The sequence below is a fragment of the Pholis gunnellus genome (assembly GCF_910591455.1).
Source record: "Pholis gunnellus genome assembly, chromosome: 16".
NCBI classification, from domain to species: Eukaryota; Metazoa; Chordata; class Actinopteri; order Perciformes; family Pholidae; genus Pholis; species Pholis gunnellus.
The window spans coordinates 12,505,743-12,533,301 of record NC_136543.1 but is presented as its reverse complement, the minus strand read 5'-3'; the positions used below and the strand labels follow the sequence as shown (position 1 = coordinate 12,533,301).

The 27,559-nt window shown below is 40.0% G+C and overlaps 4 protein-coding genes across 4 annotated transcripts in view; all 4 read right to left on the bottom strand.

The window, feature by feature from the left end:
* Positions 1–13,969: 13,969 nt before the first annotated feature.
* Positions 13,970–14,461, bottom strand: LOC306708440 (galactose-specific lectin nattectin-like; the record flags this gene model as incomplete). Its single annotated transcript, XM_079176278.1, has 1 exon — positions 13,970–14,461. One exon carries the CDS (start codon positions 14,459–14,461, stop codon positions 13,970–13,972), a length of 492 nt encoding a protein of 163 aa, XP_079032404.1.
* A 2,724-nt stretch (positions 14,462–17,185) lies between these two features.
* LOC306708439 (C-type lectin mannose-binding isoform-like) lies at positions 17,186–17,680 on the bottom strand (the record flags this gene model as incomplete). The annotated part of the gene is made up of 1 exon (XM_079176277.1): positions 17,186–17,680. The coding sequence occupies one exon, from the start codon at positions 17,678–17,680 to the stop codon at positions 17,186–17,188; it is 495 nt and encodes a 164-aa protein (XP_079032403.1).
* Positions 17,681–21,907: 4,227 nt separating this feature from the next.
* LOC306708604 (C-type lectin mannose-binding isoform-like) lies at positions 21,908–22,402 on the bottom strand (the record flags this gene model as incomplete). The annotated part of the gene is made up of 1 exon (XM_079176471.1): positions 21,908–22,402. The coding sequence occupies one exon, from the start codon at positions 22,400–22,402 to the stop codon at positions 21,908–21,910; it is 495 nt and encodes a 164-aa protein (XP_079032597.1).
* Positions 22,403–23,972: 1,570 nt separating this feature from the next.
* Positions 23,973–27,559, bottom strand: part of rapgef5a (Rap guanine nucleotide exchange factor (GEF) 5a) — a gene marked incomplete at its 5' end in the record, with an annotated part of 42,574 nt that continues 38,987 nt past the window's right edge. The window contains one exon of the mRNA XM_079176276.1: positions 23,973–27,471. Coding sequence (XP_079032402.1) covers positions 27,353–27,471 — 119 coding nt within the window. The 3' untranslated portion in view covers positions 23,973–27,352. The remainder of the gene's footprint in view (positions 27,472–27,559) is intronic.

The following is a 27,559-nucleotide window of genomic DNA, read 5'->3' as shown; positions in this document are numbered from 1 at the left end:
GCAACATCTCAGTTACGAGATGCACAAACAAAGGGATAAGATACTGAACATGCTTTGTTGTTCCATTTCAGCTCTCCAGCAAAGTTGGTCTGGACACAGTCTTCTTTTTTGGATTTGTTTTTTGGCTCTCCTTTGCTCCAATTGAAAAATGTGGCTGAAGACCCATCAGACCACATCCATGTTCCTTCTTTGTGGATGTCACTGAGTCCGATCCAGGTGAGCCCCTCAGCAGGGTCAACGTTCTTGATCAGGGATTTGACAAAATTGTGTTCCTCCAGGCTGTGGATTGACACCAGGTTGACTCCCTGTGACACACAGTAGATCTCTGCATCAGCCCAGGTCATGGCTGTGGTGACGTACTTGTAGAAGCGGCCGTTGAAGTTGTTCCACAACATGGGACAGTTGCTATCCTGTAGCGGTGCTTGAGGGTCAGAAGGAGACACAGCACCCAGAGCCAGACCAAAAAAGAAGAGGAACAGCAGCATGTTGGTGTCTCTCTGTCACAGGAGCAGGATGAGGGTTGTTGTGTTGGTGGAGTTGATCTGCACCGTTGGATGTGATCGAGACAGGTGACAGGCTGCTTTCTAATAGAGGCTTCAGAGAGGGTGTTTTCACTGTTGGCACGATATTATTGGTCAGTTGAACTTGGCGAAAACTTTCAGCAACCACACAGTATCTGAAGATAAGCCGAAATAAGACCACAAGCTATCACGTACAAATTATAATTTATTCAAATGATTTCTCAAGGTTATTATTTTAATTTCCTCCCCGATAAAGACCATCTGAGGTAAAGAGCTGTACGTGGGTTTTATGCTGTACGTGGGTTTTCTTAATGACATGATGACAAACACTTCTTTTACACTTTTTTGCACTTTACGCTCCACAGAGCTTCAGTGGGACAATATTTAAAAGGTGAATACATGTTTGAGTGTTTACTGCTCCTGTCCTTCCAGCTGCTTCTGTTACCCATAAACTTAATATGAACATTATGCTGCTATATCTCACAATAGTGTGAATTCATTAGTGAGTGAGTTGAAAATGTTGAGTTTTGTCGACATTATTAGATATTCACACTGTTGTTGTGATTGCAACAGTTGTGCTGTTCCCACATTTATCTAATAGACTGGATGGAAAAACAAATGCACTTGGTCAACACTTTCCCTTGTACACATCTAATGTAATGGTAAAATATGTATTAAGTATAATAATGGTAAAATATATTTTAGTGTCTTGGGATGTTTTGAAAGATGTTGTTCTACTGATGGGAAAGTACAGAGATACAGGAAAAGAACACTGCAGTCCTACAGAGGTATTTAATCAGTTCATGAAACCAATGTCCTGTCTTCCAAGGTTGTTCACATGCACACTCGAGAAGAAGATGAAAGGAAACATTGTTTCTGACCTCTGTATGAAACTGACTCCCAGTTGAACGCACCTGTGAGACTCCAAATAATGAGCAGAACAAATCAACCCGTGACCAAAAACCTATACTCCCTTTCTTATGATGTAATTAAAGGCGTGACTTCTAGTGTGCATAAAATATGATGTGCCTTGTACTTTTTTGAAAGTGGTCTGCACAGTTCACTGAGATACGTGTCTGTGCGTCCGCTCTCCTGCTTGCAAGCAATACATTGACGCTTACTACTTTGAGCATTCATCAGACTCTGTTTATTTAATCAACTCTTATCCCGCATCTACATAGAAATATTCCACAACACTACACAGTATCTGAACGTAAGCCAAAGAAAGACAACAAGCTCATCAGATGTCACATAAAGCCTATAATTTATTCATTTCAGTCAAATGTTGACATAGTAAAACGCTGCTTTAGAAAAGACACGTGGCTTCAGCTGTCAGAAGGTTGAGGGGACACGAGGGGAGACGTATTGCTCTGTGACTGATAAATAAAATACCAAACATGGGCATATATTTACACATCATCAATATTACAATAGTACAAATCCTACAATGTGTCCTATCTTGCATTGTGAACTTTGTGTTTTTTGTTTTAACATGCAAACAGGTTTTAAACATTGCTTTAAAAAAAACTTAACTTTACAGTCATGACTACGGCCGATAAAACACTAACTACACCTTCCTGTTGGTTTCCTGTCCGCTACAGCATTTGACACCAGAGGAAAAAGAAGAGCGTCATCTCACCCACTTGCTCTTCTGCTGCTCTCAAGTGGCCAGAAAACAGAACTACAAGTACTTTTACATTCCAGCTTCAAACCACAAACTTCTCAAGAATGAACTGACACAATGTTGAAGCTCATATTAAGTTGTCACCTCAAAATAGAATACACAGAACTTATGAATATTACTGGTTTGTCTAATACTGTGAACAAAAATAACTCTTGAGATGCAAAAATCTCAACACTAACATGTATAGCTGCAAAAAACATTTACCAAAATAAACTGGCTTCTTTAGTCTTCAGAATTTAATCTCATTTTAAATAAATTACTTAAAAGGATCAAGTAAGTTCTTCAGCATGGGTTGCCATAACCGGGTCCTTAAAACTGTCTACTGTAGCCGGTAGTGAAATGTCCCTCCTTGGCTACTGTAGGGTTAGGTAGGCCTTAGCACCTCCTGCTTCCTTGTTCCCAAATTGTTTGGTTTACGAGCTTTGTCATTCCCCTCTGATCCCTGGTGAGACATGTTGTGCCTGTCACATGCAATGCTTTGGTAGTTAACTTTAGTTGTGTTAAGTTGAGTTGTTGTTACTGTGGATTTGACTCTGGTTCAGTTACTCCAGGTCCGGCTCCATAGAGACTCTCACGTCCCCATGTTGAGCTGTCCGGATGGGGGTTGCGCAACGATCAGACAGGAGCTGACTGCCAGTGCAGTCTTGTTTAGTCTTTAGTTTGTTGGTTCACTTTGTTATCTCTGTGGCGCTCATTGCTTTCCCCCGATAAATAGTAGATTCTTGAACATTAGTAGAACATTGTGTGTTGAACAGCTGTTTTGTTTGTCAAAGTGCTGTAGTACCTGTGGGAAACGTGGCTCAATGACTCTTACTACTGCAGTGAATTAGGTTTTTCATGGATTCAGTGAAATACACATTTTCTTGTGAAGAAATGCAGCGTAGATTTATGAGTCTGAGGTGCCGTCATTAAATGGCAGTTAGTTAAGACCTGACTGCCCCTTATGTTATTTCTTTAAAACTAGAGTAGTTAGTGATGCATAGAGAGTTTAAATATGTGGATTAAACTGTCATTTTTACTGTATGGCTTTGTTATTATAATTAGGAGATTATCAAAAAGGTGTGGAAATATTCAGTTTGATCAACCACAGGAGTCACATGTGTGAACATCCAATATCAAAATTAAGGTTAGTAAAACAAAGTCTACCCAAACACACATGTAAGTGAACATTTGTGTCTTTATTGTAGATGACAAAATGCATGTCAGCAGAGCAACGAGTTTCAACCAGACAGATGTAACATCTCAGTTACTAAGGACAGTTTGTGCAAGATGCACAGACAAAGGGAAAAGTACGTGAACATGGGTAGTCGTTCCATTTCAGTTCACTAGGAAAGTTGGTGTGGGCACAGTGTTCATTTCCGTCGTAGTTGTCTGGCTGGTCATCGCTCCAATAGACAAAGTTGACGGTGGACCCATCAGACCACATCCATGTTCCTTCTTTGTGGGCGTCACGGAGTCCGATCCAGGTGTTCATCTCAGCAGGGTCAGAGTTCTTGATCAGGGATTTAACAAAATTCTGTTCCTCCTGACTGTGGATTGACACCAGGTTGACTCCCTTTCCGACACAGTAGATCTCTGCATCAGCCCAGGTCATCTGTGTGGCGATGTACTTGAAGCATCTGCTGTTGAAGCTGTGCCAGAACGTGGGACAGGTTCCATTCTGTAGCGGTGCTTGAGTGTCATTAGAAGGAGACACAGCACCCAGAGCCAGACCAAACAAGAAGAGGAACAGAAGCATGTTGGAGTCTCTGTAACAGGAGCAGGATGAGGGTTGTTGTTGATCGAGAGAGGCTGCTTTCTTATAGAGGCTTCAGAGAGGGGGTCTTCACTGTTGGCACAATATTATTATTAGTCGCTGAACTCGGCGAACACTTTGAGCAACCACACAGTATCTGAACATAAGCCAAAATAAGACCACAAGCTCTAGATATGTCACATTAAAGCTATAATTAATTAAAATATTTCCTCTAGGTTTTTGTTTTCCTCAAGACGCCCTCCAACTGTCAGGGTTTAGACAAAAAGGAGTAGCAGGGGATGGACCCAAGCACAGAGAGACACAGGATTAGAATAATTTGACTGATTTTTATAAACAAACTGTCAGAAACAAAACTTGCAGGGACCAAAATCCAAGGAAAACAAGGAACAGGCAAAACACAAAACAAACAAGAGGGATACATACATGAAAGCACAAGGAGCAAAACAGGGAACATACCATTAAATACCTCAGCAGAGCAGGTCACACAACAGATGAACTGACACAAGGGACACACAGGGTTTAAATACACTGGGGAGGTGCAGGTGATTTTGACACAGGAGGATTCAATCAGGGGCGGGGCAGACAATCACGTTCTTTCTTTCTTTTTTGAGGTTTATTGGCGGTTGGCAAACAATTATTTGGTGCATTACCGCCACCAACTGGTATGGAGTGTGGATCAGAATGTCTCGTATTTAAAAATTCAAAGAAATGAAAAAACAAACTAAACTAAAAAATAAAATAAAACAACGGACTCATATTTTCTTAATAATATTTATTAATCAAAGATATTGAAATAATACTTGATTACACTCTGTCTTTGAGTTCTTTTGCAGAATATATCCACTATATCCAACCGTACCTTCATCTTGCCGAGGTCTCCAATCAGCTGCCCTCTTTCCTGCTCATATTTCTGACATTGCACAATAACATGTTCTATTGTTTCCTCTTGCCCACAATAGTCGCATTTTCCTGTTTGGTGTTTGCCTATTTTTTGAAGCATACTGTTTAGGCCAGTGTGTCCAAATCTAAGCCTTGATATTACCGTTTCCTCTCTCCTGGTCCTTCCTGCACATCTCATTTCTCCCACTTTCCTCTGAACTCGGTCAAACCATCGTCCTTTCCTGTCTTCTTCCCATTGCTTCTGCCACCTTTCCTTCAACCTCTGTTTAATGATGCTTTTTGTTTCTGATTTACTGAAGCTGACTGCAACATTAGTGCAGCTATTTTTCGTGGCCTCTTGCAGCTTTATCTGCCATTTAATTTCCTTTGACCCCAATATGTGCTGGTACCCATAGGAAGATGACTGTCAGACCCATCATTTGAATTCTGTTTAATGTTTGTTGTATTTCTATAAGGATGTCTGGTCTACTTTCTGAATGGCTGCTCTGTAAGCTGGCTAATGATGAACTTGAATCTGAACAAATGATTGCCCTCAATGGTCTTGGGTCCTCTATCCACTGTAGTGCTAACGTTATTGCCAGCATTTCCCCCGAGTACACTGATACTCCCTCAGTGATCATTTTACCTATTTTAAAATTAAATTCTGGAACAATAAATGCCACTCCTACCTTGTTTCCTAAATTCTTTGATGCATCTGTGAAAACCTGGATATAACTGTGGTAACTGTCTATATGTGCCTGTATTGTATGCCAATTGAAATGATCCGCTCTACCCTTGTTCTTCTTTTTTACTAATGTAAAGACTGCTGATGCATCAGGAAGTATCCACGGTGCTATTGTTTGGCAATGGGACTGTTGGACTGAAGTGTTCTTTAGCTGTGTCAACTTCTGTTGCTTTCTGTGCTACTGTCCATCCAAAGCTTCTTGTCTCCCTCTTCTCCTTTTCCCAGCAAGGTTCTAATGTTTCCTGTGTTGGTTGTTCTCTACTGTGTCCCTGTAGATTAGCCCAATAGCTCAATGCTAACAGTGTTCTTTTCTTAGTTCTAGCGGCATTTCACCCATTTCCACCTGTAATGCAGCCGTTGGGGTTGTTTTAAAGGAACCGGTGCATATTCTCATTGCCTGATATTGAATAGTATCCAGTTTTTTGAGAGATCAGCTTGCTGCTGATCCATAAACCACACAACCATAATATAATATAGACCTAATTAATACACTGTATGTGGCTTTGAAAGCAGTTCTATCTGCCCCCCATTCACTTCCCACCAAACACCTCATTATATTTAATACTTTTTTATGTTTATTCTCTACTTTATTAATATGTACAGCCCGTGTGATCATTTCCTCCCTGATGAAGACCATCTTAGGTAAAGAACTGTACGTGGGTTTTTGTTAGAAAGATATGACTCGACACCGGGTGTAAAATCATTAATCAGGACATTTATTCTCTCAAGAAGGAACAGAGTTGAAGTACATACAGCTTATGCGTCAAGTTGCTGCTCAGAGGTCTGTCTCTGAGTTTCTGGATGATATACTGCAGATAACACATACAAAGGCTTTGAAGCAGAGTGATTTAGTCAAGGTCTGGACACGAGGGGAGACGTATTGCTTTGTGACTGACCAAGTTTACATTTACAACTGATCAATAATAACATACCAAACATGGGCATATATTCACACATCAACAATATTACAATGGTACAAACTTTGTGTTTTGTTTTAACATGCAAACAGGTTTTAAACGTTGCGTAAACGTAACTTTACAGTCATGACTACGGCCGATAAAACACTAACTACACCTTCCTGTTGGTTTCCTGTCCGCTACAGCATTTGACACCAGAGGAAAGAGAAGAGCGTCATCTCACCCACTTGCTCTTCTGCTGCTCTCAAGTGGCCAGAAAACAGAACTACAAGTACTTTTACATTCCAGCTTCAAACCACAAACTTCTCAAGAATGAACTGACACAATGTTGAAGCTCATATTAAGTTGTCACCTCAAAATAGAATACACAGAACTTATGAATATTACTCTCATAATCTTGGCTGGTTTGTCTCATACTGTGAACAAAAATAACTCTTGAGATGCAAAGATCTCAACACTAACATGTATAGCTGCAAAAAACATTTACTGTACAATAAACTGACTTCTTTAGTCTTCAGAATTTACACTCATTTCAAATAAATTACTTAAAAGGATCAAGTAAGTTCATCAGCATGGGTTGCCATAACCGGGTCCTTAAAACTGTCTACTGTAGCCGGTGGTGAAATGTCCCTCCTTGGCTACTGTAGGGTTAGGTAGGCCTTAGCACCTCCTGCTTCCTTGTTCCCAAATTGTTTGGTTTACGAGCTTTGTCATTCCCCTCTGATCCCTGGTGAGACATGTTGTGCCTGTCACGTACAATGCTTTGTGTAGTTAACTTTAGTTGTGTTGAGTTGTTACTGTGGGTTTTACTCTGGGTCAGTTACTCCAGGTCCGGCTCCATAGCGACTCTCGCTTCCCCGTGCTGAGCTGTCCGGATGGGGGTTGCGCAACGATCAGACAGGATTTGACGGCCACTGCTGTTTAGTTTAGTCTTTAGTCTGTTGGTCTGTGTTGGTTCACTTTGTTATCTCTGTGGCGCTCATTGCTTTCCCCCAATAAATAGATTCTTGAACATTAGTATAACATTGTGTGTTGAGCAGCTGTTTTGTTTGTCCAAGTGATGTAGGACCTGTGGCTAAATGAATTACTGCATTGACTTAAGTTTTTCATGGATCCAGTGAAATAATACACATTTTCTTGTGAAGAAATGCAGCGTAGATTTATGAGAGTCTGAGGTTCCGTCATTAGATGGCAGTTAGGTAAGACCTGACAGGCCCTTATGTTATTTCTTTAAAACTGGAGTAGTTAGTGATGCATAGAGAGTTTAAATATGTGGATTAAACTGTCATTTGTACTGTATGGCTTTATTATTATAATTAGGAGATTATCAAAAAGGTGTGGAAATATTCAGTTTGATCAACCACAGGAGTTACATGTGTGAACATCCAATATCAAAATTAAGGTTAGTAAAACAAAGTCTACACAAACACACCGATTAACATTTGTGTCTTTATTGTAGATGACAAAATGCATGTCAGCAGAGAAACAAGTGACCAGGTTCAACCAGACAGATGTAACATCTCAGTTACTAAGGACAGTTTATGCGAGATGCACAGACAAAGGGAAAAGTACGTGAACATGGGTAGTCGTTCCATTTCAGTTCACTACGATAGTTGGTGTGGGCACAGTGTTCATTTCTGAAGTTGTCTGGCTGGTTATTGCTCCAATAGACAAAGTTGACGGTGGACCCATCAGACCACATCCATGTTCCTTCTTTGTGGATGTCACTGAATCCGATCCAGGTGTTCCTCTCAGCAGGGTCAAAGTTCTTGATCAGGGATTTGACAAAATTCTGTTCCTCCAGACTGTGGATTGACACCAGGTGGACTCCCTTTCTGACACAGTGGATCTCTGCATCAGCCCAGGTCAGCCTTGTGGCGACATACTTGTAGCATCTGCTGTTGAAGCTGTGCCAGAACGTGGGACAGGTTCCATCCTGTAGCGGTGCTTGAGTGTCATTAGAAGGACACACAGCACCCAGAGCCAGACCAAAAAAGAAGAGGAACAGCAGCATGTTGGAGTCTCTGTAACAGGAGCAGGATGAGGGTTGTTGTGTTGGAGTTGAGCGAGACAGGTGAGAGGCTGCTTTCTTATAGAGGCTTCAGAGAGGGCGTTTTCACTGTTGGCACAATATTATTATTAGTCACTGAACTCGGCGAACACTTTCAGTCACCACACAGTATCTGAACATAAGCCAAAATAAGACCACAAGCTCACCTGGAGAGGTCACATTAAAGCTATAATTAATTTCTCTAAGTTTTTGTTTTCAATTTCCTCAAGACCCCCTCCAACTGTCAGGGTTTAGGCAAAAAGAGTAGCAGGGGATGGACCCAAACGCAGAGAGACACGGGATTAGAATAATTTGACTGATTTTTATAAACAAACTGTCCGAAACCAAACTTGCAGGGATCAAAATCCAAGGAAAACAAGGAACAGGCAAAACCCAAAAACCTAATTAGAAAACAAACAAGAGGGATACATACATGAAAGAGCAAGGCGCAAATCATGGAACATACCATTAAATACCTCAGCAGAGCAGGTCACACAACAGATGAACTGACACAAGGGACACACAGGGTTTAAATACACTGGGGAGGTGCAGGTGATTAGACACAGGAGGATTCAATCAGGGGCGGGGCAGACAATCACACAGGCGGGAAAACATACAAAGGCAGGAAGTGAAGTGAACACATGACACAAGAGGCAGGGAAATTTAAAATAATACAAGAAACCAACTAAAAAAAACCCCAAAAGAACATCACAAAAACATTTATACTTTATTGCACTTAACCCTCCACAGAGCATGAGTGTGATTACATTTAAAAAGTAAAATTAAGTATATTACAATTAATATTAACTTTATGCTGCTCTACCTCACAGTGAGATTTCATAACCATTAGTGAGTTTGTAGTAAATGTTGAGTTTGTGTTCCTAATTAGATATTCTCCTGCTGAACAGAAAGTGTACTTGTGTTTGTAACAGATGTGCTGTTCTCATATCTAACACACAGAGACTGCACGGATATGGAAAACAATGCAAACAAGAGGTAAAAATCTGTAGTGTAAAATATTTTCATTTTGTTACTTACTTGTAATGCTAATTCTGTTGATATCACATTTATATTTTGCACAACAGAGAGGAAATGTATTCATTTGTATTGTGGGTTTTATGTTCAATCAGGCAAGCTTAGTCACCTAAAAATCTTCCCAAACAACAAAACTGTGTAGTCAATTACATTTTGAGGGGAAAGTATTTTCTCCTGGTTCTTCCTGGTTTTTGATGTACCACAAATTCATTGCTTCAATGCTCTCTTCCATTTCAACAGCACTGAACCCAAACACAGTATAGGTGAGTCTACTACAACAGGCTCATTTGGAAATATTATACCTCCGTCTTTTGGCAGCTGTCAGGTTTATGTAACACGCCAATTTGTCAGCCAATTATCAGAATCAATTTGACATCCTGACAAGGAACCAAAGAACTAATTGACACTAAAGCTGGTCTAGATTCATGATAGTAATAAACAGTAAGACATCTGCATTAAGATCAGTTTTTTATACAATAGATCTTATTTGGGTTCCTGCTGTGGCTCCTAATGGATTCAGTAAGCAGTTCAATAACTAGCATGAAAATCAGAAGGGATACAGCGTCTCACTGACGGGTTGATCTCCCCAACAACAACTGTGACGATCATATGCCATTAACGAGTACGCTGGCCTTGGGTTGATAAAATAGCAACTTAATCCAGCTAATAAAACCCTCCCCAAGACCATCAGTACTACTGATCAAAGAGCTTCTCAGCATCAAGTGAAATGATCAGACCTTGCGCTTTATATGTTGAATGCTACCCAAGTTTCTCTGTGAGGAGTCTGATCTGCTAAACATGATCATTGATCAGACATCAAAAGAAATTAGATTCATGAAAATGAAGATTAATGAAATTACTTCTGTGCAAACTTTTGTATCTTTATTGTTCAGGCTTAATGCATAACAGAGCAACAGGTGGAAAGTCAAGAGTTCAAGCAGACATAACCTTTTTAGTTACTAAGGACATATTGTGCGAGATGCACAAACAAAATGTAATGCATGAGAACATGGTTCATCATTCCATTTCATTTGTGAGCCAAAGTTTGTGTGAACACAGTGCTCACTTCCTGCAACGTTGTTTGGTTCTCCTTCATGCCAAAAGAAATAGTTGGCTGCAGACCCATCAGACCACATCCAGTTTCCTTCTTTGTGGATGTCACTGAGTCCGATCCAGGTCCACAACTCAGCAGGGTCAAAGTTCTTGATCAGGGATTTGACAAAATTCTGTTCCTCCAGACTGTGGATTGACACCAGGTTGGCTCCTCCCTCTCGGATACAGTAGAACTCTGCATCAGACCAGGTCATGTCTGTGGCGACGTACTTGTAGCATCTGCTGTTGAAGCTGTGCCAGAACATGGGACAGGTTCCATCCTGTAGCGGTGCTTGAGTGTCATTAGAAGGACACACAGCACCCAGAGCCAGACCAAACAAGAAGAGGAACAGCAGCATGTTGGTCTCTCTGTCACAGGAGCAGGATGAGGGTTGTTGTGTTGGAGTTGATTGAGACAGGTGAGAGGCTGCTTTCTTATAGAGGCTTCAGAGAGGGTGTTTCCACTGTTGGCACAATATTATTATTAGTCAGCTGAACTTGGCAAACACTTTCAGCAACCACACAGTATATGAACATAAGCCGAAATAAGACCAAAAGCTCGCCTGAAGATGTCACATTAAAGCTATAATCAATATAATTAATTTCTCTAAGTTTTTGTTTTTAATTTCCTCAAGACCCCCTCCAGCAGTCAGGGTTTAGGCAAAAAGAGTAGCAGAGGATGGACCCAAACGCAGAGAGATGAGAGATTATAATAAGATTTGACTGATTTTTATAAACAAACTGTCCAAAACCAAACTTGCAGGGATCAAAATCCAAGGAAAACAAGGAACAGGCAAAACCCAAAAACATAATTAGAAAACAAACAAGAGGGATACATACATGAAAGAGCAAGGCGCAAACCATGGAACATACCATTAAATACCTCAGCAGAGCAGGTCACACAACAGATGAACTGACACAAGGGACACACAGGGTTTAAATACACTGGGGAGGTGCAGGTGATTAGACACAGGAGGATTCAATCAGGGGCGGGGCAGACAATCACACAGGCGGGAAAACATACAAAGGCAGGAAGTGAAGTGAACACATGACACAAGAGGCAGGGAAATTTAAAATAATACAAGAAACCAACTAAAAAAAACTAAAAAAAACATCACAAAAACATTTATACTTTATTGCACTTAACCCTCCACAGAACATGAGTGTGATTGCATTTAAAAAGTACATCTATATTACACTTAATATTAACTTTATGCTGCTCTACCTCACAGTGAGATTTCATAACCATTAGTGAGTTTGTAGTAAATGTTGAGTTTGTGTTCCTAATTAGATATTCTCTAAAGAATTTTTTCTAAAGATAGATTTTATTTTGTAGCGAGTAACGAAGGTTTCAGGGGAAATGTATCGGAGTCAAAGTATCAGTTTTCTTTGCAAAATGTAGTGAAGTAAAAGTAAATGTCAACAGAAATATAAATAGTAAAGTAAAGTACAGATATCCACAAAAACGACTTAAGTACAGAAACGAAGTATTTCTACTTCGTTACTATACACCACTGCCAAGGAGGGACATTTCACTACCGGCTACAGTAGACAGTTTTAAGGACCCGGTTATGGAACCAGCATGTTGATGTCAGAGTCTCCGTCTAAAACGTGATGTGAACTGTTGCGTGTTATCAAGAATCTTGCAGAAACAGTTGAAAGGCCAGTTTATTTTATATGCTTCAGAGGGTGTCTGCAATGTTGGTTTGATATCGTTGGTCAAATGCACTTGATCAACACTTTCCCTTGTACACAACTTACTATCTGAACATAAGCCAACAAAAACACATTAAATATCTGAATATAAGCCAAAGAAAGACAACAAGCTCATCAGATGTCACATAAAACCTATAATTTATTCATTTCAGTCAAATGTTGACATAGTAAAACGCTGCTTTAGAAAAGACACGTGGCTTCAGCTGTCAGAAGGTTGAGGGGACACGAGGGGAGACGTATTGCTTTGTGACTGAACAATAATAACAAACATGGGCATAGATTTACACTTCAACAATATTACAATGGTACAAATCCTACAATGTGTCCTATCTTGCATTGTTGACTTTGTGTTTTTTGTTTTAACATGAAAACAGGTTTTAAACAACATAGCTTAAAAAAGACTTAACTTTACAGTCATGACTACGGCCGATAAAACACTAAATACACCTTCCTGTTGGTTTCCTGTCTGCTACAGCATTTGACACCAGAGGAAAAAGAAGAGCGTCATCTCACCCACTTGCTCTTCTGCTACTCTCAAGTGGCCAGAAAACAGATCTACAAGTACTTTTATATTCCAGCTTCAAACCACAAACTTGTCTTCTCAAGAATGAACTGACACAATGTTGAAGCTCATATTGAGTTGTGCCACCTCAAAATAGAATACACAGAATTTATGAATATTACTCTTATAACCTTGGCTGGTTTTTCTAATATTGTGATCAAAGATAACTCTTGAGAAGCAAAGATCTCAACACTAACATGTATAGCTGCAAAAAACATTTACTGTAAAATAAACTGACTTCTTTACTCTTCAGAATTTACACAAATTTCAAATGAATTACTTAGATGGATCAGGTAAGTTCATCAGCATGGGTTGCCTTAACCGGGTCCTTTAAACTGCTACATTTCAAGTCAGGGAAGTATTGGTGACAAGAGATAAGAGTCTGTTTTAAGTGTTTTAATGCAGAGATAAGGATACAGCTGCTCAGGAGATGGTTTCTGTTTAAAAGTGGGTCTTTATCACAACTCTACAGTCTATATGCTGCAGGGTCATGCATGTAACATTCACCTCTGAAGAGTGCATGTGTCTAAATTATTTACAGTAAAATGATCTATTGTAACAAAAACAAAGTCAAATGAGAAAGATGTGTGAGGAGTGTTTTGATAAAGAATTAATCAGGGATACAAAATGAAAATACAAGCAATAACTCAAAAGATTTAGTTTACTCTTTGGACAAAGTCCTTTTATTTTGGCTCCTAGCTTTTCATTGGAAAACCCCTAAATGACTCTTATTACTGCAGTGAGTTAGGTTTTTCATGTATCCAGTTAAATAATTTTTAAATTAAATTAAATTATAATTAGGTGGTTATCAAAATGTTGTGGAAATATTCTGTTTGATCAACCACAGGAGTTACATGTGTTACAATATCCAACATCAAAATTAAGGTTAGTGAAACAAAGTCTACACAAACACACATGTAAGTGAACATTTGTGTCTTTATTGTAGAGGCCAAAATGCCTGTCAGCAGAGCAACAAATGACCAGGTTCAATCAGACATATGTAACATCTCAGTTACTCAGGACAGTTTGTGCGAGATGCACAAACGAAGGGACAAGTAAATGAACATTTGCCGTCGTTCCATTTCAGCTCTTTAAGAAAGTTGGTGAGAAGACAGTGTTCGTTTCCTTTGTCGTTGTCTGGCTGGTCATTGCGCCAATAGAAAAAGTTGACAGCAGATCCATCAGACCACATCCATGTTCCTTCTTTGTGGATGTCACTCAGTCCGAACCAGGTTACTCCCTCAAAGGGGTCAAAGTTCTTGATCAGGGATTTGACAAAATTCTGTTCCTTCAGACTGTGGATTGACACCAGGTTGGCTCCCTGTGTCATACAATAGAGCTCTCCATCAGCCCAGGTCACCCGTGTGGCGACGTACTTGTAGCAGCGGTTGTTGAAGCTGTACCAGTACATGGGACAGTTGCCCCTCTCTAGCTTCACTTGATGGTCATCAGAAGGAGACACAGCACCCAGAGCCAGACCAAACAAGAAGAGGAACAGCAGCATGTTGGTGTCTCTCTGTCACAGGAGCAGGATGAGGGTTGTTGTGTTGGTTGGAGTTGATCTGCACCGTTGGACGTGATCGAGACAGGTGACAGGCTGCTTTCTTATAAAGGCTTCAGAGAGGGTGTTTTCACTGTTGGCACGATATTATCGGTCAGATGAACTTGGCGAACACTTTCAGTTGCCACACAGTATCTGAAGATAAGCTGAAATAAGACCACAAGGTCACCTGGAGAGGTCATGTACAAATCATAATTTATTAAAATGATTTCTCAAGGTTTTTGTTTTAATTTCCTCCCCGATAAAGACCATCTGAAAATCTTATATTAAGTGTACCCATAAACATAATATAAACATTATGCTGCTATATCTCACAACAGTGTGAATTCATTAGTGTGGAGAAAATGTTGAGTTTTGTCGACATGATTAGATATTCACACTGTTGTTGTGATTGCAACAGTTGTGCTGTTCCCACATTTATCTAATAGACTGGATGGTTAAACAAATGCACTTGGTCAACACTTTCCCTTGTACACATCTACACAGTATCTGAACGTAAGCCAAAGAAAGAGAACAAGCTCATCAGATGTCACATAAAACCTATAATTTATTAATTTCACTCAAATGTTGACAAAGTAAAACGCTGCTTTAGAAAAGACACGTGGCGTCAGCTGTCAGAAGGTTGAGGGGACACGAGGGGAGACGTATTGCTTTGTGACTCCACAATTTTTAATTTACAACTGATCAATAATAACAACATACCAAACATGGGCATATATGTACACATCAAACAATATTACGATGGTACAAAGCCTTCAATGTGTCCGATCTTGCATTGTGTTGGGAAAACTTAAAGAATGTTCTGTTTACTCACTGAAGGGAAGCGACCTCCATAAAGTTTGTGAACCTTTGTGTGAACCTTTTTTACACACTAGCTATTTCAGCTGTGTTTGATTAGGTGTCCCCGCCGTCTTTCTTGATGGGGATCTCAGCTGTTTGTCTAAGCATCTACTTGTGATCTGGCGTCAAGGGAGATGGTAAATCTGTTGTACACGTCAGTATTTACGTATTCTTCTAAATTGTAGACCGTGACGTCTTCCCGTAGTAGGATAAGATGAGATTGACAGAACAGGCGTCAAAAGGACGGCTTCAAACGAGGTCACAGATTTGACCAAATCACTCTGCTTCAAAGCCTTTGTATGTGTTATCTGCAGTATATCATCCAGAGACTCAGAGACAGACCTCTGAGCAGCAACTTGACGCATAAGCTGTACGTGCTTCAACTCTGTTCCTTCTTGCAAGAATAAATGTCCTGATTAATGATTTTACAATCGGTGTCGAGTAAGATTTTTCTAACACATTGTGAACTTTGTGTTTTTTGTTTTATCATGCAAACAGGTTTTAAACAACTTTGCTTTAAAAAATACTTAACTTTACAGTCATGACTACGGCCGATAAAACACTAACTACACCTTCCTGTTGGTTTCCTGTCCGCTACAGCATTTGACACCAGAGGAAAGAGAAGAGCGTCATCTCACCCACTTGCTCTTCTGCTGCTCTCAAGTGGCCAGAAAACAGAACTACAAGTACTTTTACATTCCAGCTTCAAACCACAAACTTGTCTTCTCAAGAATTAACTAACACAATGTTGAAGCTCATATTAAGTTGTCACCTCAAAATAGAATACACAGAATTTATGAATATTACTCTTATAAACTTGTTTTTTCTAATACTGTGATCAAAAATAACTCTTGAGAAGCAAAGATCTCAACACTAACATGTATAGCTGCAAAAGACTGATTTCTTTAGTCTTTAGAATTTACACTAATTTCAAATAAATTACTTATGATGGCTCAAGTAAGTTCATCAGCATGAGTTGCCATAACCGGGTCCTTAAAACTGGCTACATTTCAATTCAGGGAAGTATTGGTGACAAGGGATAAGAGTCTGTTTTAAGTGTTTTAATGCAGAGACAAGGATACAGCTGCTTATGAAATGGTTTGTTTAAATTTGGGTCTTTATCACAACTCTACAGTCTATATGCTGCAGGGTCATGCATGCAACATTTGCTTCTGAAGAGTGAATGTGTCTTGATTATTTACACTAAGATTAATATCGTAACAAAAACATCAAAGTCCAATGAGAGATGTCTGAAGAGTGTTTTGATCAAAAATGTATCTGGAATCTAAAATGAAAACAAAGACAAGCAAGAACTCAAAGAAAGATTTAGTTCTCTCTTTGGACCAAGTCCTTTTATTTTGGCTCCTAGCTTTTCATTGGAAAACCCCTAAATGACTCTTATTACTGCAGTGAGTTAGGTTTTTCATGTATCCAGTGAAATAATACACATTTACTTGTGAAGAAATGCAGCGTAGATTTATGAGAGTCTGAGGTTCTGTCATTAGATGACAGTTAGGTAAGAACTGACTGGACCTTAACAATTATTGCTTTAAAATTGTAGTGGTTGGTGATGCATAGAGAGTTGAAATTTGTGGACTAAGATGTAATTGTTACTGTATGTGGCTTTGTTTTTTAATTATACTTTCAATTATAATTAGGAGATTATCAAAAAGGTCTGGAAATATGCCGTTTTTTTATCAAAATGAAGGTTAGTGAAACAGTCTACACACGCATATAAGTGAACATTTGTGTCTTTATTGTAGAGGCCAAAATTCAGCAGAGCAACAAGTGAACAGTGACCAGGTTCAATCAGACATATGCAACATCTCAGTTGCGAGATTCACAAACAAAGGCATAAGTACGTGAACATGGAACATCGTTCCATTTCTTCTCTGAAGAAAAGTTCATCTGGACACAGTTTTCGTTTCCGGAGCTGTTGTTTGGCTCTCCACTGCTCCAAGAAAGAAAGTTGACGGTGGACCCATCAGACCACATCCATGTTCCTTCTTTGTGGACGTCACTGAGTCCGATCCAGGCAAGTCCCTCAGTAGGGTCAAAGTTCTTGACCAGTAATTTGACAAAATTATGTTCCGCCAGACTGTGGATTGACACCAGGTTGTCTCCCTGTGACACACAGTGGATCTCTGCATCAGCCCAGGTCATCTTTGTGGCGAAGTACTTGTAGCTGTGCTCATCAAAGCTGTGCCTCAACGTACTGTTTTGAGGGTCATCAGGAGACACAGCACCCAGAGCCAGACCATGGTCATCAGAAGAAGACACAGCACCCAGAGCCAGACCAAACAAGAAGAGGAACAGCAGCATGTTGGTGTCTCTCTGTCACAGGAGCAGGATGAGGGTTGTTGTGTTGGTGGAGTTGATCTGCACCGTTGGATGTGATCGAGACAGGTCACAGGCTGCTTTCTTATAGAGGCTTCAGAGAGGGTGTTTTCACTGTTGGCACGATATTATTGGTCAGCTGAACTTGGCGAACACTTTCAGTACACAGTCACACAGTAAACATACGGCCCCAAAGACCACCAGCTCATCCAGAGATGACTCATGAATCCCATAATTTATTCAAAAACCTTCTAAAGTGTAATTTGAATGTTTTAATTTCCTCACAGATAAAGACCATCTGAGGTAAAAAGCTGTGTGTTTTTAAAGCCAGACTAAAGTAAGGGTTTTAATAAAACCTTTCTCCAAGCTTTGCCAGAGCGAGCCAGAAGAAGGTTTCTTTGTGTTGGTGATTAGTGATGAGAGTCTGTCTTTGAAAAATACTTTTTAATACAAAGACAAGGACTAAGCTGCTCATAACAGTTTGGTTTGGTTTAAATCCTCAACATCCTCTTTGACTTCTGTCTTGTAATGAATCAATGATCTAAAATCACGGTTCTCCCCTGTTCATTTGATGCAGCATGATCTTAGCTTAGTGTTGAAATGGTGATGAATGCTTGTGGGACAATTAATACTTTATTGCACTTTACCCCCCACAAAGCCTCAGTGGGACAATATTTAAAAATATAAAAAGTTTGTTTGAGTGTTCACTGCTCCACACACACTAAATAAAAACTTTATGCTGCTCAAACTCACAATAGTGTGATTTCTTTATGTGAGTTTGAAGTAAATGACCAGTTGTGTCCACATAATTAGATATCCTCATGCTGGACAGGCAGTGCTCTTGTGTTGCATCAGCTGCTTTTCCAATATTGAATATGGCACAGAGTCTGGAACTAACATGGAAATAAGGATTAATTGACAGAACTCTGGCACAATAATTACAGCTCTAGTGTTTGTTTAACCCTCGTGTTGTCCTGGGGTCATTCTGACCCTAAATGAAATCTTTTGCTGTCAAATTGTGTTTTTTATTCATCAAATGGTCTGAAAATAATGGGGGTTGTTCGATACTATGCTCTTAATGATTAAAATAAATTGGAAGTAATTTGATGGAATTATGGGTGATTTATTGAATTGAATAACTTCTGTTGTCCTCTGGGGTCAAGAAGACCCCAGAGGACAAATGGTGCAATGGTGCAAATTGTCAGACCATACTGCTTTCTAAAACATCTTTGATCTTGGATGTTTGATGGGGTCAAGCAATGATTATGACAACAACAAACTATTCTGCACAGGAGGCTTGTTAGCTCATCAGGGGACACGGACAGAGAAACACAAGAAAACCATACTGAGGTGCTCCCCAAGATCAGAATGATACTAAACAAGTTCTATATTTCATCAAAGGTCATCTCAGCATCAAGTGATATGATAAGACCATGTGCTTTATGAATGTTTGTATGTTGAAGGCAACTCAACCTTATTTGATATGCTTCACAGAGGATGTCTGCTCTGTTGTGATATCAGTGGTCAAATGCACTTGGTCAACACTTTCCCTTGTACACATCTACACAGTATCTGAACATAAGCCAAAGAAAGACAACAAGCTCATCAGATGTCACATAAAACCTATAATTTATTAATTTCACTGAAATGTTGACAAAGTAAAACGCTGCTTTAGAAAAGACACGTGGCTTCAGCTGTCAGAAGGTTGAGGGGACACGAGGGGAGACGTATTGCTTTGTGACTGATAAATAATAACATACTAAACATATATTTACTCATCAACAATATTACAATAGTACAAAGCCTTCAATGTGTCCTATCTTGCTTTGTGAACTTTGTGTTTTTTGTTTTAACATGCAAACAGGTTTTAAACATCGCTTTAGAAAAACGTAACTTTACAGCCATGACTGCGGACGATAAAACACTAAATACACCTTCCTGTTGGTTTCCTGTCTGCTACAGCATTTGACACCAGAGGAAAGAGAAGAAGAACAGAACTACAAGTACTTTTACATTCCAGCTTTAAACCACAAACTTGTCTTCTCAAGAATGAACTGACACAAGTTTGAAGCTCATATTACGTTGTGTCACCTCAAAATAGAATACACAGAATTTATGAATATTACTCTTATAACCTTGAATGGTTTGTCTCATACTGTGAACAAAAATAACTTTTGAGATGCAAAAATCTCAACACTAACATGTATAGCTGCAAAAAGCCTTTACTGTACAATAAACTGACTTCTTTAGTCTTCAGAATTTACACTAATTTTAAATAAATTACTTAAAAGGATCAAGTCAGTTTATCAGCATGGGTTGCCATAACCGGGTCCTTAAAACTGTCTACTGTAGCCGTTAGTGAAATGTCCCTCCTTGGCTACTGTAGGGTTAGGTAGGCCTTAGCACATCCTGCTTCCTTGTTCCCAAATTGTTTGGTTTACAGCTTTGTCATTCCCCTCTGATCCCTGGTGCGACATGTGCCCGTCACGTGCAATGCTTTGTGTAGTTAACTTTAGTTGAGTTGTTACTGTGGGTTTTACTCTGGTTCAGTTACTCCAGGTCCGGCTCCATAGAGACTCTCGCTTCCCCATGTTGAGCTGTCCGGATGGGGGTTGCGCAACGATCAGACAGGAGCTGACTGCCACTGCTGTTTAATTTAGTTTAGTTTAGTCTTTAGTTTATTAGTTTGTGTTTGTTCATTTTGTTATCCTCTGTTAGCCCTCGTAGCGCTCATTGCTTTCCTCCAATAAATGAGTAGTAGATTGTTGTAGCTGCCATGCGGTGCTAACATTGAACAGCTGTTTTCTGTTTGTCTGTCCGAGTGCTGTAGGACCGGTGGGAAGCGTGGCCGCGCAGACGGTGGAGGGTTTGGTGATGGAGTTTCTCACCTGTGCTTCACACCCCCATAATCGTGTGTTTAGTGGTAGTTTTCTTTGCACTACCTCCACGAATTGTTTCTTTACCCCCTTGCTTTGCTTTGCTTTGAGTGTGTGTGTGTGTGTGTGTGTGTGTGTGTGTGTGTATGTATGTAGTACTCTGTCCCAGTATTACTTCCCCTCTGCGGCTACGACCATTCATCCTGTAGCACGCTCCTCTTGTACTGTAATTTGTGGCACGTAGTATGTTTGATATACACCTTTTACTGTCTTGGATCTATTAGATTGAATGGATTTATTGTGTTTTTAATACCCTGTTTAAAGTATTTGACGTAATAAACTTTGTAATCTTAAGGGAATCCTCTCTGTCTATTATTTACTGCCACATGTTCCAATAGAGGATCTGTGGGCTTTTAGTTGGTTTGAGCCAGTATTGAAGGGTCAGTGTACTCTAAAAATTGTAAACTAAATCCGGGCCTTGCCGCGGCCCGTAGTCACATTCATTTAGATTCAGGGAAGTATTGGTGACAAAGGATAAGAGTCTGTCTTAAGTGTTTTAATGCAGAGACAAGGATACAGCTGCTCAGAAGATGGTTTCTGCTTAAAAGTGGGTCTTTATCATAACTCTACAGTCTATATGCTGCAGGGTCATGTAACATTCGCCTCTGAAGAGTGAATGTGTCTATATTATTTATAGTCAAATTATTATAGTAACAAAAACATCAAAGTCCAATGAGAAAGATATGTGAGGAGTGTTTTGATAAAAAATTGATCTGGAATCTAAAATGAAAATAAAGACGAGCAATAACACGAAAAAAAGATTTAGTTCGCTCTTTGGACCAAGTCCTTTTATTTTGGCTCCTAGCTTTTCATTGGAAAACCCCTAAATTACTCTTATTGCTGCAGTGAGTTAGGTTTTTCATGTATCCAGTGTTTTCTTGTGAAGTTAAGCAGCGTAGATTTATGAGAGTCTGAGGTGCCGTCATTAGATGGCAGTTAAGTAAGACCTGATTGGACCTTAACAATTATTGCTATAACATTTTTCGTGGTTGGTGATGCATAGAGAGTTGAAATATGTGGATTAAGATGTAATTGTTACTGTATGTGGCTTTGTTTTTTAATTATGCTTAGGAGATTATCAAAAAGGTGTGGAAATATTCCGTTTCATCAACCACAGGAGTTACATGTGTGAATATCCAACATTTATCAAAATGAAGGTTAGTGAAACAGTCTACACACGCATATAAGTGAACATTTGTGTCTTTATTGTAGAGGCCAAAATTCAGCAGAGCAACAAGTGAACAGTGACCAGGTTCAATCAGACATATGCAACATCTCAGATGCGAGATTCACAAACAAAGGCATAAGTACGTGAACATGGAACATCGTTCCATTTCTTCTCTGAAGAAAAGTTCATCTGGACACAGTTTTCGTTTCCGGAGCTGTTGTTTGGCTCTCCACTGCTCCAAGAAAGAAAGTTGACGGTGGACCCATCAGACCACATCCATGTTCCTTCTTTGTGGACGTCACTGAGTCCGATCCAGGCAAGTCCCTCAGTAGGGTCAAAGTTCTTGACCAGTAATTTGACAAAATTATGTTCCGCCAGACTGTGGATTGACACCAGGTTGTCTCCCTGTGACACACAGTGGATCTCTGCATCAGCCCAGGTCATCTTTGTGGCGACGTACTTGTAGGTGTGCTCATCAAAGCTGTGCCTCAACGTACTGTTTTGAGGGTCATCAGGAGACACAGCACCCAGAGCCAGACCATGGTCATCAGAAGAAGACACAGCACCCAGAGCCAGACCAAACAAGAAGAGGAACAGCAGCATGTTGGTGTCTCTCGGTCACAGGAGCAGGATGAGGGTTGTTGTGTTGGTGGAGTTGATCTGCACCGTTGGATGTGATCGAGACAGGTCACAGGCTGCTTTCTTATAGAGGCTTCAGAGAGGGTGTTTTCACTGTTGGCACGATATTATTGGTCAGCTGAACTTGGCGAACACTTTCAGTACACAGTCACACAGTAAACATACGGCCCCAAAGACCACCAGCTCATCCAGAGATGACACATGAATCCCATAATGTATTCAAAAACCTTCTAAAGTGTAATTTGATTGTTTTAATTTCCTCACAGATAAAGACCATCTGAGGTAAAAAGCTGTGTGTTTTTAAAGCCAGAATAAATTAAGGTTTCTTTGTGTTGGTGATTAGTGATGAGAGTCTGTCTTTGAAAAATACTTTTTAATACAAAGACAAGGACTAAGCTGCTCATAACAGTTTGGTTTGGTTTAAATCCTCAACATCCTCTTTGACTTCTGTCTTGTAATGAATCAATGATCTAAAATCACGGTTCTCCCCTGTTCATTTGATGCAGCATGATCTTAGCTTAGTGTTGAAATGGTGATGAATGCTTGTGGGACAATTAATACTTTATTGCACTTTACCCCCCACAAAGCCTCAGTGGGACAATATTTAAAAATATAAAAAGTTTGTTTGAGTGTTCACTGCTCCACACACACTAAATAAAAACTTTATGCTGCTCAAACTCACAATAGTGTGATTTCTTTATGTGAGTTTGAAGTAAATGACCAGTTGTGTCCACATAATTAGATATCCTCATGCTGGACAGGCAGTGCTCTTGTGTTGCATCAGCTGCTTTTCCAATATTGAATATGGCACAGAGTCTGGAACGAACATGGAAATAAGGATTAATTGACAGAACTCTGGCACAATAATTACAGCTCTAGTGTTTGTTTAACCCTCGTGTTGTCCTGGGGTCATTCTGACCCTAAATGAAATCTTTTGCTGTCAAATTGTGTTTTTTATTCATCAAATGGTCTGAAAATAATGGGGGTTGTTTGATACTATGCTCTTAATGATTAAAATAAATTGGAAGTAATTTGATGGAATTATGGGTGATTTATTGAATTGAATAACTTCTGTTGTCCTCTGGGGTCAAGAAGACCCCGCAGCACAAATGGTGCAATGGTGCAAATTGTCAGACCATACTGCTTTCTAAAACATCTTTGATCTTGGATGTTTGGTGGGGTCAAGCAATGATTATAACAACAACTAACTATACTGCACAGGAGGCTTGTTAGCTCATCAGGGGACACGGACAGAGAAACACAAGAAAACCATACTGAGGTGCTCCCCAAGATCAGAATGATACTAAACAAGTTCTATATTTCATCAAAGGTCATCTCAGCATCAAGTGATATGATAAGACCATGTGCTTTATGAATGTTTGTATGTTGAAGGCAACTCAACCTTATTTGATATGCTTCACAGAGGATGTCTGCTCTGTTGTGATATCAGTGGTCAAATGCACTTGGTCAACACTTTCCCTTGTACACATCTACACAGTATCTGAACATAAGCCAAAGAAAGACAACAAGATCATCAGATGTCACATAAAACCTATAATTTATTAATTTCAGTCAAATGTTGACATAGTAAAACGCTGCTTTAGAAAAGACACGTGGCTTCAGCTGTCAGAAGGTTGAGGGGACACGAGGGGAGACGTATTGCTTTGTGACTGAACAAGTTTTTCATTTACAACTGATCAATAATTATAACATACCAAACATGGGCATATATTTACACTTCAACAATATTACAGTAGTACAAAGCCTACAATGTGTCCTATCTTGCATTGTGAACTTTGTGTTTTTTGTTTTAACATGCAAACAGGTTTTAAACATTGCTTTAAAAAAACGTAACTTTACAGTCATGACTACGGCCGATAAAACACTAAATACACCTTCCTGTTGGTTTCCTGTCCGCTACAGCATTTGACACCAGAGGAAAGAGAAGAAGAACAGAACTACAAGTACTTTTACATTCCAGCGTTGCAGCTTCAAACCACAAACCTGTCTTCTCAAGAATGAACTGACACATTGTTGAACCTCTGAACATGGCACATGAACTTTTGTCACCTCAAAAATACATAAATAAACAATATATTACAATAAATAAGTAATATAGCACAATTATACTGCTCTTTAAACACAATGAGTGTATTTGTGCATGTCTGCGTCATGTACAGGTTAATCGTAAAAATGACTACCACCAGGCCTTTGTATGACACTGAATATCAACGGACCATGGCTCTGACTTATCAGCTCGAGCAGCCAAAGAGTCACTGACTTGGTTTCACAGAAAGCATCTTCAAAATGAGACTATGTACCTTACAAGCAATGAAACAACTTGTTGCTCAAGTCAACACACTCAGGAGTTTTGCTGCAGTACAGCCTTACTTGGTCTGGTATAACCGATGGTGGCTACTGTTAGCAAAATGTAGACGTATGGCAAAAGTTACATAGTCTCCCTTTAAAGAGGGAGATCCACCTTTTATTTTAATGAATGTTACTCTTATAATCTTCAATGGTTCATGAAATATGTGTGGATATGAGTAACTCCTGGAGGGAAACAATCTCCAAGATTCACATGTAACACTTAATCCTACATCCACATGAAATCAAATGACCCAAGTAAGCTTTCAATGTATTAATCAATTTGGTTGACCACAACAGTGTCCACAAAACTGGCTCCACATTCATGGTCAGAGCATCCGATGTGTTGGTGGAAACAGGGTAGAGCCTGTTTTTGAAGCACAGTGACTAAGCTGCTCATAACACACTGATTATATTTAGAAGTGAGTCTTGAGATCGTCTCTGATCTTTTTCTTTTAAATGGTCCCAAAGATGTTTTTGGCGCTAAAGCGGTTTGAGAAATCCCAGTCCTCCCTTGTCCATTTGATTCATTATGATCTGCAGAAGAAAGCAGCCGTGTGCTCTGAAAGGCTTAGTGTGGAAATGAGGACATTTCTACTGTATTGCACTTACAACTATCCAAACAATGCAGGATATGCACTGCTACATAACATTCAGGATTTATCTTGCCTTTGGATGTTTCCTCCTACTCAGCAGAAATGTACCACTGAAGAGACTGGCTGTGCACGAACATATACAGGACAAAATAACACAAACAGGGTCTGCCAGATGGGACGTTGTGGTTTTAGAGGGAGCGTCTTCTTTCCTGGTGGCTACAGACTGGTCCCTCAGTCATTTGACTAACAAATAGATGTGTTTACACGTGTCATGGCAATGTCAACAGGAAGCCGTTTTGAGGACGTGTTTGGTTCAGAAAGGATGTTAAGAGTGAAATAGTTGGGTGAACCAAAGCTGTAAAACTCCTTAGAGACAGTCTTACTGTAACGGCCTGTGCCCTTGTGCTTCCATTATTCTGTCCACACCCTGTGTTGGCTTTGACAGACAGTTTACACAAGACCACTTCTGAATGAAGTGATATTTTCAGTCAGTTAGAATGACCATGAATCTCCTCATGAACATGATTTTCGTGAATAAAGCGATGTCTTCACAAAGGTCTGTGGTGCTTAACTTATCTGTTGATAATAAAAAAAATGGAAAAAAATGGAAAATAGCTCTGTGATGGGGCGGTGTTTCCATAGCAACATCACGGACCCTGAAATCAGTCGTCACAATGTCAGAAAGCATCTCTGCGAGCAGTCTGATCTGTTTTACATGATCACAGATCAGACGTGATTACAGGGCTCAATCAAGGAAATCAAATGCTGTGGTAAAAACAAACAAACACAGACTGCTAAACAAACCAAGAGATCTACAGTACATCTATGCTGCAGGACTCAGTGTGACATTTGGCACTGAAAAATATATAGGTCCATATTATATACAATGTAAAATGATCCTTATCTGTTCACACAAAAACATCATAGAGAAGAGTGCACGAGGAGTGTCAACCAGGACTCTAAAAAACGTAAAGGAAAACCAAAAACCATTCACTATTTATCAACAGTTTATGAACTCTGGCACGTTCAGGAGAGCTCGAGCGTTTCCAACAGCACAGTCAGTCAATAAAAAAACCTCCCACAAAGCCTCCGTCACATGCCAGACACTGTCGACGGTGCACCTTTTGTCACTCACCGAGGCTGCACATTGTGTTCGGTAAAAAGCCTCAGCGAGAAAAGGTTAAAACATGTATGTATGTTAAAGTGTTGAACTGCTTCGGCCCTGGTTGCTGCTTGCTTTACATAATATCCTACAAACACAATAACCAGAAAAAAGCTCCACATCATACACCTAAATAACTATGGCATGTATCCTGGATGTGCATGCATCACGAGGCAGCTGTTTGATATGCAGATGAAATGATGTGAGACCAGTGACGGGGCAGATTGTGGCCATCAGGTAATAAACACATCGAACTCCTCTTCAGATTGTTTTGTGTCTGTAACTGATGAAGAGGCGGTCAAGTCCTTGTTGGCCTCCAGGGGGGGAAGGGGGGAGGGGGGCGAGACTTAAAAGACAGAAATAAAGAAACATTCCACCTGCTAAACAGGCCCATAAATAAACAAAAGCTTATCACAATAACAAAACTATTCAGTCCAATAGATACTGTACAAACGAATTACAGCCTCCTTTTCTCAGTTTGGCACTCTCCGCCTCGCCGCTGCATCTCTTTACGAAGCGTGTACGGACTTTAATCTTTTGACCATATATCTTTTATAAACACAGGATAAGTGTTGTAAAGCCTTTAGAGAACAGGCAGAGTGCAGCTCTGTCTTCATGGTGATGGCACCTTATTGTCCACTTGGCACGCCGGCTGGTGGTGTGACTTTGTTGCAGTGTGTGTGTGTCAGCGTGTGGACTTCTCCGTGGCGCACGTACTCGTCGGTGCTAGCATTTTCCCCTGCGTCCAGTGTGTTTTGTGCGTCTACGAGGGTACGTGTGTGTCTGTCTTTAAGCACGTGGCTCGAGCTTGTGCGACAGCTCGAAAAGCGTCTGTTGATTGTCGATAATGTGCAGGTAATGAACGCTCGCCCTCACCTCCGCACTGTCGACCCCGATTACCTCGTTGCCTGAGAGACCGACACAAAACACGCACATTAGTCACACAAAAGAGTTTTCAATGCTGGAGAACACACACACACACACACATTCGGTACA